Here is a 14,113-nt window from a genome sequence, read left to right on the forward strand (position 1 = left end):
GCCTCCAGCGTCACTTTCGTGCCTCTTCCCCCTTCACTGAGCCCATTTTGTTCTAAACACCTTAAGAATCTTCCTAAGTGACAGAAACTGTGCTGAGAATTTTATATTATCATCTGTTTAATTCTTATCACACCCTCATGAGAAAGTATTATTATACTCATTTATGATGAGGGGGTTGAAATTGAGTCTATCATTTGCTACACTTAGTGGACAACAGAACCCCACTTTAACACCTCCTCCAATATATGGGAACCTGATATGAAAATTGGTTTGGAGATTGTGGGTTTCAACCAACCCCACATGCACAGATGAGGACACTGAGGGCCAGGGAGAGTGAATGGGTCAAGGGATCACCTTTGGTTACAAGCAAATCAGAGACTAGAACCCACATTTTCTCATCCAGGTCTGCTTTTCACCCTACCTGCCCAGTGAAGAAGCTGTGTTAAAACTACCATTACCAGGATGTCCGATTGTGTTTTAGAGTTAACCGAGATGGTCCATGGATGCTGATGAAATTTCTCAAGAATTCAGGCATGTATTCAGCCCAGTACTGTGTACAAGTTTGGAACCAACCACTTCTCTGTAGTTGAAGCCTTTAGGTTTAAGGAAGCAGGGAGCTATTTTCAGTTTAGCTTTGTTAGTTTTCTAACACACATGCAGACTTTCTTGAGTTTTCTACTTCTTTGGCTAATAGCTCATCCTCAGCTTAAGTGAAACAATACCTCACAGAGGCACGGTAGGTCCAAGACAGTGGAATTTGGTGACAGTTTCCAGACTTGTGTTGCTGAAAGAATCTTTGAGTGCTAAGTTCTCCCCAGGGTGGACCCATCATCAGTTCCTTTTGGGAACTGACTCTTGGGTAGTCTTCTCCTGCAAGCTCCTAGCTGGCTGCCTTCAGGACACTGTAGGGTCCCCTGAAGGGAGTTGGAAAATAAATCCAAAAGTTGTCATCTGACACCATCTTCTACGAGACTCACTACTCTCTTTAACGTGTCTGCATATATGTGATTATTGGAAAGGAGTTTATGATTTTAAGGGGCATATTTTGTCCTCCTTCTGTAGTACCAACTGGGCCCTGCTTTTCATAACTTTCAGCCTTGGCTTAAAGGGAGGGGGGCTTTTGTGGGAATGATGCCCATCCATGTAGGCTGGAGTTCCCTAAAGAGACTTTGAAAAATGCCTCGTTACCAACTTTACAATGACTGGGAAATGATTGGTCTTTGAATAGTGCCATATGAAAAGAAATTATGGGTGCTTTCCTAAAAGGAGCACCCCAAATGAAAAAAACGTGTTCTCCATTGAAAACCAACATGTGAATGCCAAATTTTTCAGCCCTGTAATGGACTACAGAAAATACTTTATGTTTGAAGTGGGGGAGGAGGAGAGCTGCAGGAGGGAGGAGTGAGAGAAGGAAAGGAGAAAAAAAGAAAAGAGAAGAAAACAGATGTGAGTCTTAAAATATTTCAAGCATGGATAACTGAAACGTTGTTCAATTTATTTAAGACTGTTCTGTGAAGTCTTAAGTGTGATTTTTTTAAGTGCAGCCACAAGATTTATAAGCACATAATGAGTGATGACTTCTCCAGAACAAATAAATAGTAGGCAATGTCCCAGATCTGGACTCCTTTTAAAACCTGGTTTTGTCTACAGATATAAATTAAAAATTAGGATGATTATTTTTAGTGATCCCGGAAACTTGTTCACCTATAACATCTACTTCATTGAAGGAAACATAAATTGTCTTGAATCTTCATTTTGCTCTATGTAGTGTGTCAGATAAACAGATAAAAATACAGGTTTTCCCATGTAATATTTGGGCCATATCTCTACTAAAACATTATTTATTTAATACTTATACTCAACATTTGTTACTAACTTGAAGTTCAAATTTAACTAGGTATCCTGTGTTTTATCTGATAACCCTTCCTGTATGTGTAAATTCAGTAAAATGTGACTGTCCACAGTGAAGGTTGAGACAGCAGTTTTGTGGGCATGCTGAGGGAAAATCAGCGGACATTTTTACGATGCTGCTTTCTGAGTACCTGTCTGAGTCTGGGAAACATAAGTGATGAAATGGGGAGTGATAATCCAGAATAGGATGGCAAAAAAAAGAAGTGGGAGGGGAGAGAGGCAGGGAACAAGGGAGACAAAACAGTACCCAGAAATGAAGGGGCTTCTGGCAGAGACTTTTGGAGAAGCAGAGTGACCAGAGGGAAAAGGAATATGGGAACAGTGAAGAATCTTAAAATCCTTGACGGCTTTCACATATTGACCCTCCCTCTGCAGACCACAGAGTTCCATGGGCTCTTAAAGGGAATTCTCTCTGAGAGGAAGTACAGTCCCTCCTAGTGAAGAGACCCGAGCTCCCCCTGGTGGCTATTGTTGCTATCAGACCCGGCCTCATTTGTCCCCAAGAGTTCTCATCTCCCACTTCCCCTCTCAGAACATCAACCATCAGCTTCCTTCGCTCTTCCTTCCTTGCTCTCTTTCTGTCGGCTTATTCATTCGGAGTCTGCCTGCGGGGTGACATCTTCCAACTGCTCTGGCCCCCCAGAACAGGCCACACAGAGCTGGTCATTGTTGCTGGAGTTCTGGGACCACCCGGGTGGGAGAAGGGGCAGCGCGCTGCTGCGGAGGCCAGGTGACTGACAGCCGACTTGGATCAAGTGCCCAGCGGGCCGCCGGGAAAGAGGGCATGTGGTCCGGTCCCCCCCAGGACCTCCTCCATCCGCTCCCATCCCGCGGGGATAGGCGCCCTTCCTTCAAGGTCCCTTCAGACCCACGCAATTCACAGCACTGAAATCTGTTTTCAGCTTGGCATATATGAATAAAAGCTTTACAAAAAAGGATTTTATTGGAAAAGTGAGACTTTTCAGCTGGGGGGAAGGGAATCCTGCTTGGGGTGGGATGGTGGTACTGACGGGATAAATATGGGCCGGCAGCACAGACTTCCAATTTCTCAAAGTGTAAGATATAAAACTTTGTTAGGAATATATTTATTTAGCAGAAACATTTAAAGAATGTTAACCTGAAAAATTTTCATAGTTCCCTTTGTGAACAGATTTACGACTACCACACGTGGGGATCTACTCTTGTTTCTCTCTCCATCATCGAAGTTACACCATGACCGAGCTGCCAAGTCCCTTAACCGTGATAATGTTCCCACAGGCTGGTGACCAACGTCTCAAGCACTGTGGAGGGGGCAAAATCCAGTTTAGGCTACAGAAGGGAAGGAAACTGGTGACAGCAGGGCCAAGTGCTTCTTAGCAGTGGATTCATCTCTGGTGGCACTTCCCAGCATGCCTCATTTCCAGTATGTCCCACCAGTGTGCAGATGTGGCTCTCCTCAGGGTGGCCTGAGCTGGTTTGGTTCCCTCAGGCTGTTAGCAACCTCCTTCCATTTCCCCAGTCAGCCATTCAAATATCACAGGCACCTTGAAACAAGTTAGGATGTACTGATCAAAGAGTGACTTGTAAGTTTTTTGGCCAAAGAGCCTTTAGAGAAATAGATGGAAATTGAGGATTTCTACCCCAGAGAAAGGCAAGTGCACAAAACTTTTCCCATAATTTCAGGAGCTCCATGAACTCATTGGCATCTTCACATGGATGACCCAGGGGTGTGTGGACCCTGAGCCTCTCCTGTAAGTGGCTGCCACCTGCAAGGAGAGGGTCAGATGAAAGGGTCTCCAGACACTTCTTCAATCTGGCACTCCATGATATTGGAATTGAATAATTATTTATTAAAAGGCATGATGGAAAAAGGCAGCCATCCACAAGTCATTCTTCATGACTAGAACGCTTCACCAGCACAATGGCTGTTTCTGAAATATCCCTTGAGATCTTATTCAGCTCTTCTCACAAATGGCAGTAGTAATCACATAGATAAATCTACTTAATTTGAAGGTCAGATGGGAAATTATTTTTTGGAAGAACCAATGGTTCTTTTCTAATGCCAACATGGAAATGATTCAATTTATCTGAGGAATTTGATGTGGACAAGTGCGTGCAGGTTATTACAGCAAAGTGCTTCCCTCACCTCCTGTTTCCAGCCCAGTTGTAGGAGTTGGGCAAGGGAGAGCTTGTCTTTACTTATTTTCTTGTGGCTGGCTCTCCCAGACAGTCCTTGCGAGATTTTACCTAGTAAAATCTAAAAGAAATTTGCATGGTTTCCTTCCCAAGCATTGTCCTGAGCTCATTGAAATACTTCCATAAATGTTTTTTTTTTTTTCAGGGATAAGAATAACAACGTGCAAAAGTATAATGTAAAACTAATTTTTTTCTTTATTGAAAATACATCTACAAAGTAATGCTTCTCAGTCCACACTGGGTGCATGTATGCAGAGCCTGTGATGGGCTGGCGAGAGGATCATTCTAGAGGACATGCTTTCCATAAGAAATGGTTAGTATAAAAAAGGATCACACTGTGTAACAGAATTAATTTGACATGATTAATTTTCGCTCTACCGGTGTCACAAGATGACATCCGTGTACATTAACGTTTGTAGTGTATTTCCGAAATAGAGCCTTGACATTAAATGATTACTCCACCACAGCCTAATGTTAACTTTTGTACACATATAATGCTTGGGATTGCTATAAAAATATCTCTAATTGTATATAGAGGATGTATGTCTAGATTTTCAGTCTGTTAGCACGATTAAGTCCATTTTTCACTATTTTTCGGTCAGAAACTCAAACACAGCGGGTATTGTCTGACAGCTCCCAGCCTGCATCTGGGACTGGATATGCCTTACGGGGGTGAAAAAAATTAATCTTCTCCAAACCTGGGAGCTGCTTCGCCTGAAACTAATGCGCCTGCTTTTTTTTTTTTTTTTTTTTTTTCCCTCCCTTAGAACCACATTGACAATGTCTTCCTACTGATTCATCTTCTACCATTTCTCTCAGGGACACAAGCAAAACAAAACCAAACCCCACGCCAGCTGAAGGTTTTGAATGATTTGGTAAGTAGAATTCCAACACAAAGAAATATCTTGTTTCCCTCATTCTAAGAACTCTTGATTATAGTCCAAAACCTTTTCAAACAAGAGACCACCCACCCGGCTCACAGCCCTCTATCAGAAAGAGAGCCCATTCATTTGACTTGTTTAAAATATATAAGAAGTAATCCTATATTTTGATATGCAGACTTCCGTGGGAAATGATTTTGAACTGAAGAGAAAAAGTGTTTCCGGTTTAAAAATAAAACCTCATTAAAAAAAAAAATTCTTCCTTAAAGATGACCTGTAATCTTGGTGTTTTAAAAATCCTCTCTTTATGATGTCAACCATGCTCCACTTTTTCCTAGCTGGCTCTTTAGTGTTCCATAGTAAGACCAGGAGCACCCTTGCTAGTTGCTAGTCTTACACTGTAATTTCTAAAAGTCTATTGTCAGTTGAGGAGTGGTAGGAGACATCCTTCCCAGAGCAGTCCTTTCAGTTTGGGAAGAGTAGGAAAGAAGGGAATACTTCTCCTATTGGGAAGAACTGAGTCAAGAGATCATGAATAACTCCACTCCTGGAATGACCTCTGGCCTAATGACTTGTATAACCGACATTTTAGACACAGGCTCTGGTAAACCATACTGCCAACCAGCCCCTACTTAGAAATGTTCATTCCCAATAAATGTTCCTTCTGAAAGTTCCATGCTCCATGGGATGATACTCGTTACAGGATAACCTGAAGGGAAATAGAGGACAGGCTCTTTCGTGATGCCAAAGGACATTTGGACTAGAAGAGAACACAGAGGCATCTGGGGAACTCACTTATTTTACAGATGAGAACACTGAGGCCTAGAGATAAGATGTAACTTGGCCATGGCCACATGAAAATTTCGTTTTATGTACCTCCACACAGTTGTGCTAGGTGTGTTTTCATATTGTCCTGCTACTAATAAAATAAGGACACAAATCAGAAGAGAAAGGGGAGAAGACCCTTCTATTGTCCAACTGATAGCCAGTTATAGCTTATCAAGTTATTCTGTTTTGATACGAAAACTGAATTGTATGCTGAAGGATTTTTAAATTTTGAAAGTTGATTTATAAGCATATTTTTAGCCTACTATTTGTTTGACTCTAACTTATAAAAATCACATTGACAGGATTGTGTGCCACATAAACTTGTAAAATCTGATCAAGACTATTTTTGATCTCAGTTACCTTATTTGATAAGACTAACATGAAATTACTTAAACATTTCAAATGTGGGATAAACACTATACATTTTGGCCACTGCAAAATCCTCCCTTGTTTTTGGATGATTATTTCACAATCCTATCAGAGTAGGGAGGTAAGGGGCTTACTGGAGAGAATGAGTTGTAATGAGATGGAAACGTTTTGTGATGATATTCAAAACACATGGTGCTCAAGAAAGCATTTCTGTTCGTCTACATCTTGGTTTCACTGTCGATGGGTTTCTCAGTTTCACCTTCCTGGGCAATCAGTTGATAGGGCTTTTTCATTTCATTCTCTTCAATCACAGAGTTACCCATTTCAACATCTCGGTTCTTCAATTCATGTCGTGACAAGTGCTCAACAATGCCGGCCCCAAGGGAGTCTCCCAGCACGTTGGTGGTTGTGCGGAGGCGGTCCCTGGGAAGGGCAGGAAGAAGGAAAAATGAGGTGCCTGTGAATATCATGTGATTTCAGCTCATATTTTGAATCATTGACTAAGTGTTTGGAAGCATCTCTTAAAATTCTGCTTGGTGTATACCTCAACTGCCGTATTACATAACAGACATATAACTTTTATAATAGCAGTTATTAAAAATTACAAGGACATATAGATGATTAATTGTCAGTTACTAGGTTAGAGTACCAACAGTGGGGAACGACCCTTCCCTTTCTCCTTTTATTTAAAACTTCTTTGATTCTCTACAACTCGCCTTCCTTTATACCAGCAGTTCTCAAAGTGTGGTCCAGAGGCCCCGGGGAGTCCCTGAAGTTGAAACTATTTTCACAATAATGCTAAGATATTATTTGCCCTTTTCACTCTCATTTTTTCTCATGAATGTCTAGCAGAGTTTTGCAAAGACTACAACACAACACAAAAGATACCGCAATGGATTAAATACAGAAGCAGTTAGGAGACTCCAGCTGTCTTGTATTAAGCCAGACATTAAGGAGATTTGCAAAAATGTAAAATGGTACCATTCTTTTCCCTAAAATTTTGGTATGGAAAATGATATTTTTTTCATAAAAATGTTATTTATGTTAACATGTAATGAATTCATTATTGTAACCTTTAAATGAATTCAACATTTAAAAAATTTCTAAGTTTTTCTAATATGATAAATATTGATAGATATAACCTACATAGATAAAAGCTTTGAGTCCTCAATTCTTTTTAAGTGTAAAGGGGTTCTGAGACTAAAAACTTTGAGACCCACAGCTTTATACTATAAAAGTCCTCATAATTGTTGAGTGCTGACTGTGGGCTAGACAGTGGACTAAATGCTTCCCAGGATGCATCATTGACTTAATCCTCACAACACCACCAGGAGGCAGATGACATTATCATCCCATTTTACAGAGGAGAAAGCGGGTGGCTGCGTAACTTGCCCAGAGCCACACAGGGCCAGGATGAAAACACAGAGCCAAGTGACAGTGGAATTCATGCTCTCAGCTGATTACCCTCCCCTGAGCACACTCTTGGGCTCTTCATGGTCATTAGATCTAGTGAAGTCAACCTATGTTGACTCCAGCACCTGCGTGTCCTTCTAGGCATTTACTTTGGGAATCCTGGGAGAAATTTTTTTGCAAGTGGAAGGGAACTCGTGTGAGAAAAGAGGCAAAGAATGTAGCTGGAAAGGTGAGGGGAAAAGAGCAGAGGGATGGGCCGCAGAGGTTAGTGTCTGAGGGTGTGGAGGGTACTTTTCTTGGAACTTTCCCCAGAGCTAAAACTCAGTCTCACTTAATGAGAGCAGCTAGCTCTCTTCCCACTGTCTGCATGGCTGTCCCTCTCCCTGTTGGGCTCAGATGGGACATCTGTGCTGCATTTCATCATCGGAATGGGAAGCGCATGGATGCAGGACCTGAACCAGTGTGTGAGGCCTGCCGTTCTGTGGGGTGTTGTGCAATTCAGAAATGGCCTTGCTCATTTATGTTGGCTTTGCAGACAGTGGATTTCCCAATCCCTGCAGGCTTTATGGAGTGTGAAGTGTAGCAGGCAGATGTGCCCCACAGGCTGATAAGGGAGTGAATGCACATGGCGTCTGGGGCTTGGTCTCCATATCAGGGCATAGATCAATAAAGACAATTTAATTTCTGCCCTTTTGTTGACATGCCAGGCTGTTTGGTGCCGTGTGACAGGAAGCGTGAACAGTCTGCGCATACTCACAGGAACCAGTCCACTGCGATGATGAGTGTGATGTCGTCAGTGGGCAGGCCCACAGATGTCAGCACGATGACCATGGTAACCAGGCCTGCCTGAGGAATCCCAGCTGCCCCGATACTGGCAGCCGTGGCTGTGATGCTGTTAAAAGAAATCCCAAACCAGAAAGCATTTGTACAAATCTCCCCAATAGAAAGTATACCCCATAAACACACACAACACAAATTCTGACTTCCCAAGTTAGCAGAAAAGGATGTGCTTTAGAAAAATATAAATAAGATTATTTAAAAAACCCATTGAAATCATAATCATATTAACTTATATTTATCAAGTGCTTATTATGTACCATCAGATATGCTAAGCATGGCTTATCTCATTTGATCCTCAACAACCCTTAGGAAGTGGGTCCTATTATTATAGCCATTTCTAAATGAAGAAATAGGTGGCTATATACTTTTCATGTACCTGAAAGTATTTTGTAAAGTCTAAAATACTGTATAGTTCAATGACAGTTTATTTCTAATCATTCCTCTGTCCAAGTAGAAGATTGTAAAGATGCTGAACTTGTATGGTTAATGAGGTCAGAAAAAAAAATCAAATTTATCAATTAAAAAGCAAAATGATTATGAACAAAGTTCTGTAGCACTATAAATATTTTTATGGAGGCAGTATAGACCTGGTTTTTAAGGCACGTGATCTGTCTAGGACTCGGTTTTTTAAATACTTATTTGACAGGCTGACGTGAGATGATGAAAATGTTTTATAAATAGCAAAGTTTTACCTAGAGAGAAAGTGGTATTAATAAAATAATAAGTCTGTGGAAGATTCTGTTCATGGTTCCTCCGTGTTGTTCCCCTTCCATTGTATTAGAATGTTTAACTGGTGTATGGCTGCCCAGAGTGAAGCCTGCATTTCTCAGCCTCCCTTAGAATTCCTTTAGAAAAAGTCCTGGCCAATGAGAAATGGATGAAAAGTGATCAAACAACTTGCAGGCTATGTGACTCTTTCTCTTCCCACTGGCTAAAATTTGGAGGTGGTGATAAGCCAGCCATCCTGGACCTACTGGATGAGGGTAACACCCCAGGTATGCTGGAACCTCAAGTCTTGCTCCCTTACACCATAGAACACCTACCAGCCTTGAGGGCTTTGTGGAGTAGAGCTGCTCCACATGGGAGAAATATAGTTCTATCCTGTTGAAGTCAGTGTTTTGTTATGTTTTTAAATCTGTCATATGCAGCTGAACCTTTTCATAACTCAGGGCTTTTCAACCAGTGTGCTAAGGTATGCCTAACAATAGGTTCTTCAGCCCCAGAGTAGCTAGACTGGGCCTGGGGCTCCCAGAACTCCCTGGTGTCACTTCTGGCCATGATCAGTATCATCTTTTCACCCCAATGGACCCCACAACTATTATCATTTTCCAATAACACATATATACAGTCTAATATAACTTATTTCTAAATAAACATATACACACAAAAAATGTGTGGGAACTGATAGAAATTAAAGTGACATAAAAAAACAAATGTAAGCTATAAATCTGGATTTGATCTTGGTCTAGGAAAAAAGGCTATAAAAGACATTTTTGGGATAACTGGGGAAATTTGAATATAGCCTGGATATTCTGGAAGTATTTTTAAGATTCTTACTATTCTGGCTATGTAGAAAAGTATCCTTATTCTTAGAAGATGCATGCTGAACCATGTACAAATGAAATGTCATGAAGGCAGAGAGAGAGAGAGAGAGAGAGAGAGAGAGAGAGAGAGAGAGAGAGAGAGAGAGAGGAAGCAAAAGTGGTAAAACGTTAATAAAAAGTTGTGGAAAAAAGAAAAAATCTGACTTATTTGATCTCCAAAATAAATTGCTAATAATAATTAACATGCACACACAGTGACGAGCAGGATCTGAGGATCTGATATGGATTGCGAGGCTTAGTTTCCAACATACCTACTTATTGTTTGTTGTGCACGCTGACCTTCAGTAAGCAAAAAGAGGGGATTGTATTTGCATATGCACACAGATATGTGTGGACTATTTCCAGAAGAAAACTAAAGAAACTAGCAAGCAATGGTGGTTTCTTCTGAAGGAAACTAAGAGATTAGGGGAAGCTATGAGAGAAAAAAATTACCTTTCACTACACACTTCAAATATGACTAAAAAAATAGTCCACAAAAAAAAATCTCAACCTATATGTCAGTGCAGTCTGTCATCTGTTTTATACTGCCCCAAAATTAGCTCAAGAGAAAATGTTAATCCAGTTTTTCAAGTGTATTTTTATTTTCTAATGCTGTCAAAAAAGTTAACATTTTAGTGCCTTTTAAAACTGAACTATAATCTAACATTTTTTTTTAAAAAGAGAAATACTCATATTATGTATTCTGCGGAAAGATATATTTTTCTATTTCTATCTATTACATATTTCTATGTATTTCTTTAAAAAAAGAGCCAGATATATTTATGATGACATATTGATAATCAAGTGGCAAGCAGTATATATGGTGTGATTCCATTAATTATTAAAAAAAAAAGTTTGTGTATGTCTATGCATAAGAAAAGGTCTTTATACACCATACATTAACCGTGGCCGTCTATAGGAAGATAGGGAGTGATAGTGGCAGGCAAGTTTCACATTTTACTTTATACATTTCCATATTTCTATAATAATTTCATTAAATGTGCACATCTGTAATTTAACAAAAAATACATTTAAAATATCTAAATATAAAAAAAATAAAACTATTCCTGCAAATCCCAACCTCCTATATATGTGTGATCCCCTTCCCAACTGGTATCTTCACCCCATCTCTCGTCATTGTCTCATTGTTTAACGTCATTCTTAAGAACGTGTTGTGTAGAACTTTCATTGTACCTGATTGTAATAATCTGTCCAAAGTTCAGCTCAAAGTTGTTAACTTGAGCGATGAAAATGGCAGCCAAAGCCTCATAGAGGGCGGTCCCATCCATATTAATGGTGGCCCCTACTGGAAGCACGAATCTGGTGACACGTTTGTCCACGCCGTTGTTCTCTTCCAGACACTTGAAGGTGATGGGCAGGGTGGCAGAACTGAGAACAGTAAAACAGGGCATGTCAGCTGACGGTCCTGAGAGTTCAGACTGTGCCAGTGTGTTTGGTATTTTGGACAGAGAGTTCCTTCCTCTCCCATGTCCTAGGTTAAAGGGAACCTAGTCAGCACTTATATAAATAGGGGAGCAGGGTTAGGAACTGTGGGTCCCCTCACGGGGTCATTTGGCAGCTCTCCTGCTTCTGGGTTCCTCTGTGAGGCATCACTTATCTTTATTTCTCCGTCACAACAACCTGTGCTGAGTCACTCTGCTATCTCTCCCTCAGGCAAATGTCAACCAGAGGAGGGAGATGACAGTGTACAGGAAAGGATAGTTGATTTCCATTATTGTCCCCGCAAAGGGTATACAGCCAGCCATTCTCTGACTCCCAAATAAGTTTGATTAGCACCAGAAGTGAAAAAGCCAATTGACATGCCTAGAAGTTTAAATCACGCCTTCCCCACCCCCCAAATGTCTCCCTCTACCTTGAACCTGGGGGTTCTGGTTCAAGGTAAAGTTTGAGATCCATTTTCTGATAGGAGTAAGCCACATATATCCGTACCTGGAGGAGGTTCCCAGAGCTGTGATGAGTGCTTGTAGCAACCCTCCGATGAAAACCCAAGGGTTTTTCCGTGTTACCAAGAAGTAGAGGAGAGGCAGGACAATGACCGCATGAATGAGTAAGCCTACGATGACGGTCACAGTGTACATGGCAAGCTGGCCCCCAATCACTCCCATGTCTTCCATCTCAACAATTTTCCCTGCAATCAGGAAGAGGATACCCAGAGGCGCGTACCTAGGTAGAAGCAACACACGCACAATTGGAAGTCTGATTTCTAACAAGCTATTCCACAGAAATTACCAAGTGATAAATAAAAGTGAAAGCGAGTTAATTTCCAAACTTTTTTGCCCAGGATACTGTTAGGACTTGTAGAAATTGTGAACTTCTTTCTTTTCTTTTAAAAAAATATAAACAAGTATAAATATTGCAGAATTAGCCTTCTGTCATCCAGAATTTCTCTAAGTCACATTTTTTCCCCCTCCTAAATCTGTGAAAAAAGGCAGGCACAGAGGTTTTACTATGCACCTCTTTTTTCTTTTTTCTAGATAACTCTCCTTTCACCACATTTGGATCACTTTTCTGGTCCTCACATGCCACCCACTCCCCCTGCCTCTTGCTCCCCTGCTAAGTGCTTGGAACTGCCAGAATCCACCGAACCAATATCCAGACTCCTGGAAACATTTCCCACATCAGAGCCTGATTCCTAAGTTGAAGCAAGATGGACACAATGCCTTTTCAGTGTTTTAGATTTGGAGACAGCTCTCATTCAAGGACCACTTTCATTATTTTTTCCTATCTTACACACCACTTACATACAATATTACTTAATACTAGTCTTTAACTCTTTTAAATAAATTTACTCTAAGAGGAAATTTTGTTACAGTGCAAATGGAAAATTGGTACCATTTGCCATAACTAGAAGGCACCATAAAATAAATTTAGAGCTATTAAAATGAATAACATCATATATATACTACCACAATCAGGTTATAGGTGTTCTAATGAAGTATCACCCACAGGCTGCTACTGTCATTTGTGTTCTTTCCTCTGCAGACTTGGCAAGAAATGAACAACTGAGACACAACATGACTTGTACATATTGAAACGACCCCAGTTGCTTCAAGGACCTTGCTGCCTGGTATTCAACTCCCTCTGTCTGATGTATGCTGTAAACTACAATCAAACTCACATTACCAAAATCAGAGAGGCCAATCACCCTTAAGGAGAAGGGTCTGCTGGGAACTGTGGAGGACTTATTTCAAATGGAAAAATACAATGCTTCTTTTAAAAGTCGTTTAATAACACAGGCCCGGAAATTAGAAGTACCTGTTTTCAGAAACGTAATAACTCAATGTTGAATGTGCACGCAAAATGTACAGCTAGAAAAGCTACATGTGAGGTTCATTCAGCAGCCCTGAATGGGCTTCTTTCATAAAAGAGGTGAAAGGTGAGGGCATTTTAATAATATGAAGATAAATGTCCACTTTCAGCCCTGCCAGGATTTCAAAGGAGGGCCCCTAGGATTTCATTTGGGGGCTCCTGTGGAGACCACATTCTGATCCGTCTTTGTGCCCAAGTTCATATCCATCTTGTACAAACTCCTGAAAAATGAATTTCTCTGGGCTTTGGTTGCAATAAAGACAAAGAATATTTTTAATCATGTTGGTGAGTATTTTTCTTAGAAATGGATACCTTTATGCCTCAGGTGGCAAGAAGGAGACTGGATTAAAAATAAAAGAGAACGGTAAGCATCCCCTTCATGAGGCTAAACCAATCAAAGGGTTCTCTCTCTGCTGGGGAGAATTTATTTCCCAAGGTCAATGTTTCCTATGTGGATTAGTCTTTTCCTTTGTCTCCTGCTCTCTACTTTATTTGAAGGAAATTTTGTTATAAGTTGTGGCTTGGCATTCTATAATACTTCCCATGAGTCCTTCAGGCATGCGGCAGAACCGCCATTTACATTTCTTTCTTAGGGCTGAAACAGAGGAGAGGCGATCTCAATTTTTCTGAGGGTCTCGGGGCCTCTCTATTTGCTTTTCCCGCTACTGGGAATGCTCTTCCTCTGGTATTTTGTATGGTTGGCTTTTCCAGATCATTCAGATTTTAGCAAAAAAAGTTACCTCCTCAGAGGCCTTTCTGTACCAACCAAGGCAAATTTTATGC

General features: G+C 40.7%; 1 protein-coding gene and 1 long non-coding RNA gene across 2 annotated transcripts in view; one reads left to right on the plus strand and one right to left on the minus strand.

Annotated features, from left to right (window-relative positions):
• The first annotated feature begins 2,116 nt into the window (after positions 1-2,116).
• On the plus strand, positions 2,117-5,223 carry LOC308499885. The gene is made up of 2 exons (XR_013993648.1): positions 2,117-4,399; positions 4,854-5,223. It is a non-coding gene; the product is annotated as an uncharacterized lncRNA (long non-coding RNA).
• SLC1A3 (solute carrier family 1 member 3) overlaps positions 4,259-14,113 on the minus strand; it is an 81,167-nt gene continuing 71,312 nt past the window's right edge. Inside the window, exons 7-10 of the mRNA XM_081053768.1 lie at positions 11,951-12,184; positions 11,195-11,389; positions 8,335-8,469; positions 4,259-6,587 (exon numbers count right to left, since the gene is read on the minus strand). Coding sequence (XP_080909894.1) covers positions 6,383-6,587; positions 8,335-8,469; positions 11,195-11,389; positions 11,951-12,184 — 769 coding nt within the window. The 3' untranslated portion in view covers positions 4,259-6,382. The remainder of the gene's footprint in view (positions 6,588-8,334; positions 8,470-11,194; positions 11,390-11,950; positions 12,185-14,113) is intronic.

This window comes from Rhinolophus hipposideros (assembly GCF_964194185.1).
Source record: "Rhinolophus hipposideros genome assembly, chromosome: 7".
Lineage (NCBI taxonomy): Eukaryota > Metazoa > Chordata > Mammalia > Chiroptera > Rhinolophidae > Rhinolophus > Rhinolophus hipposideros.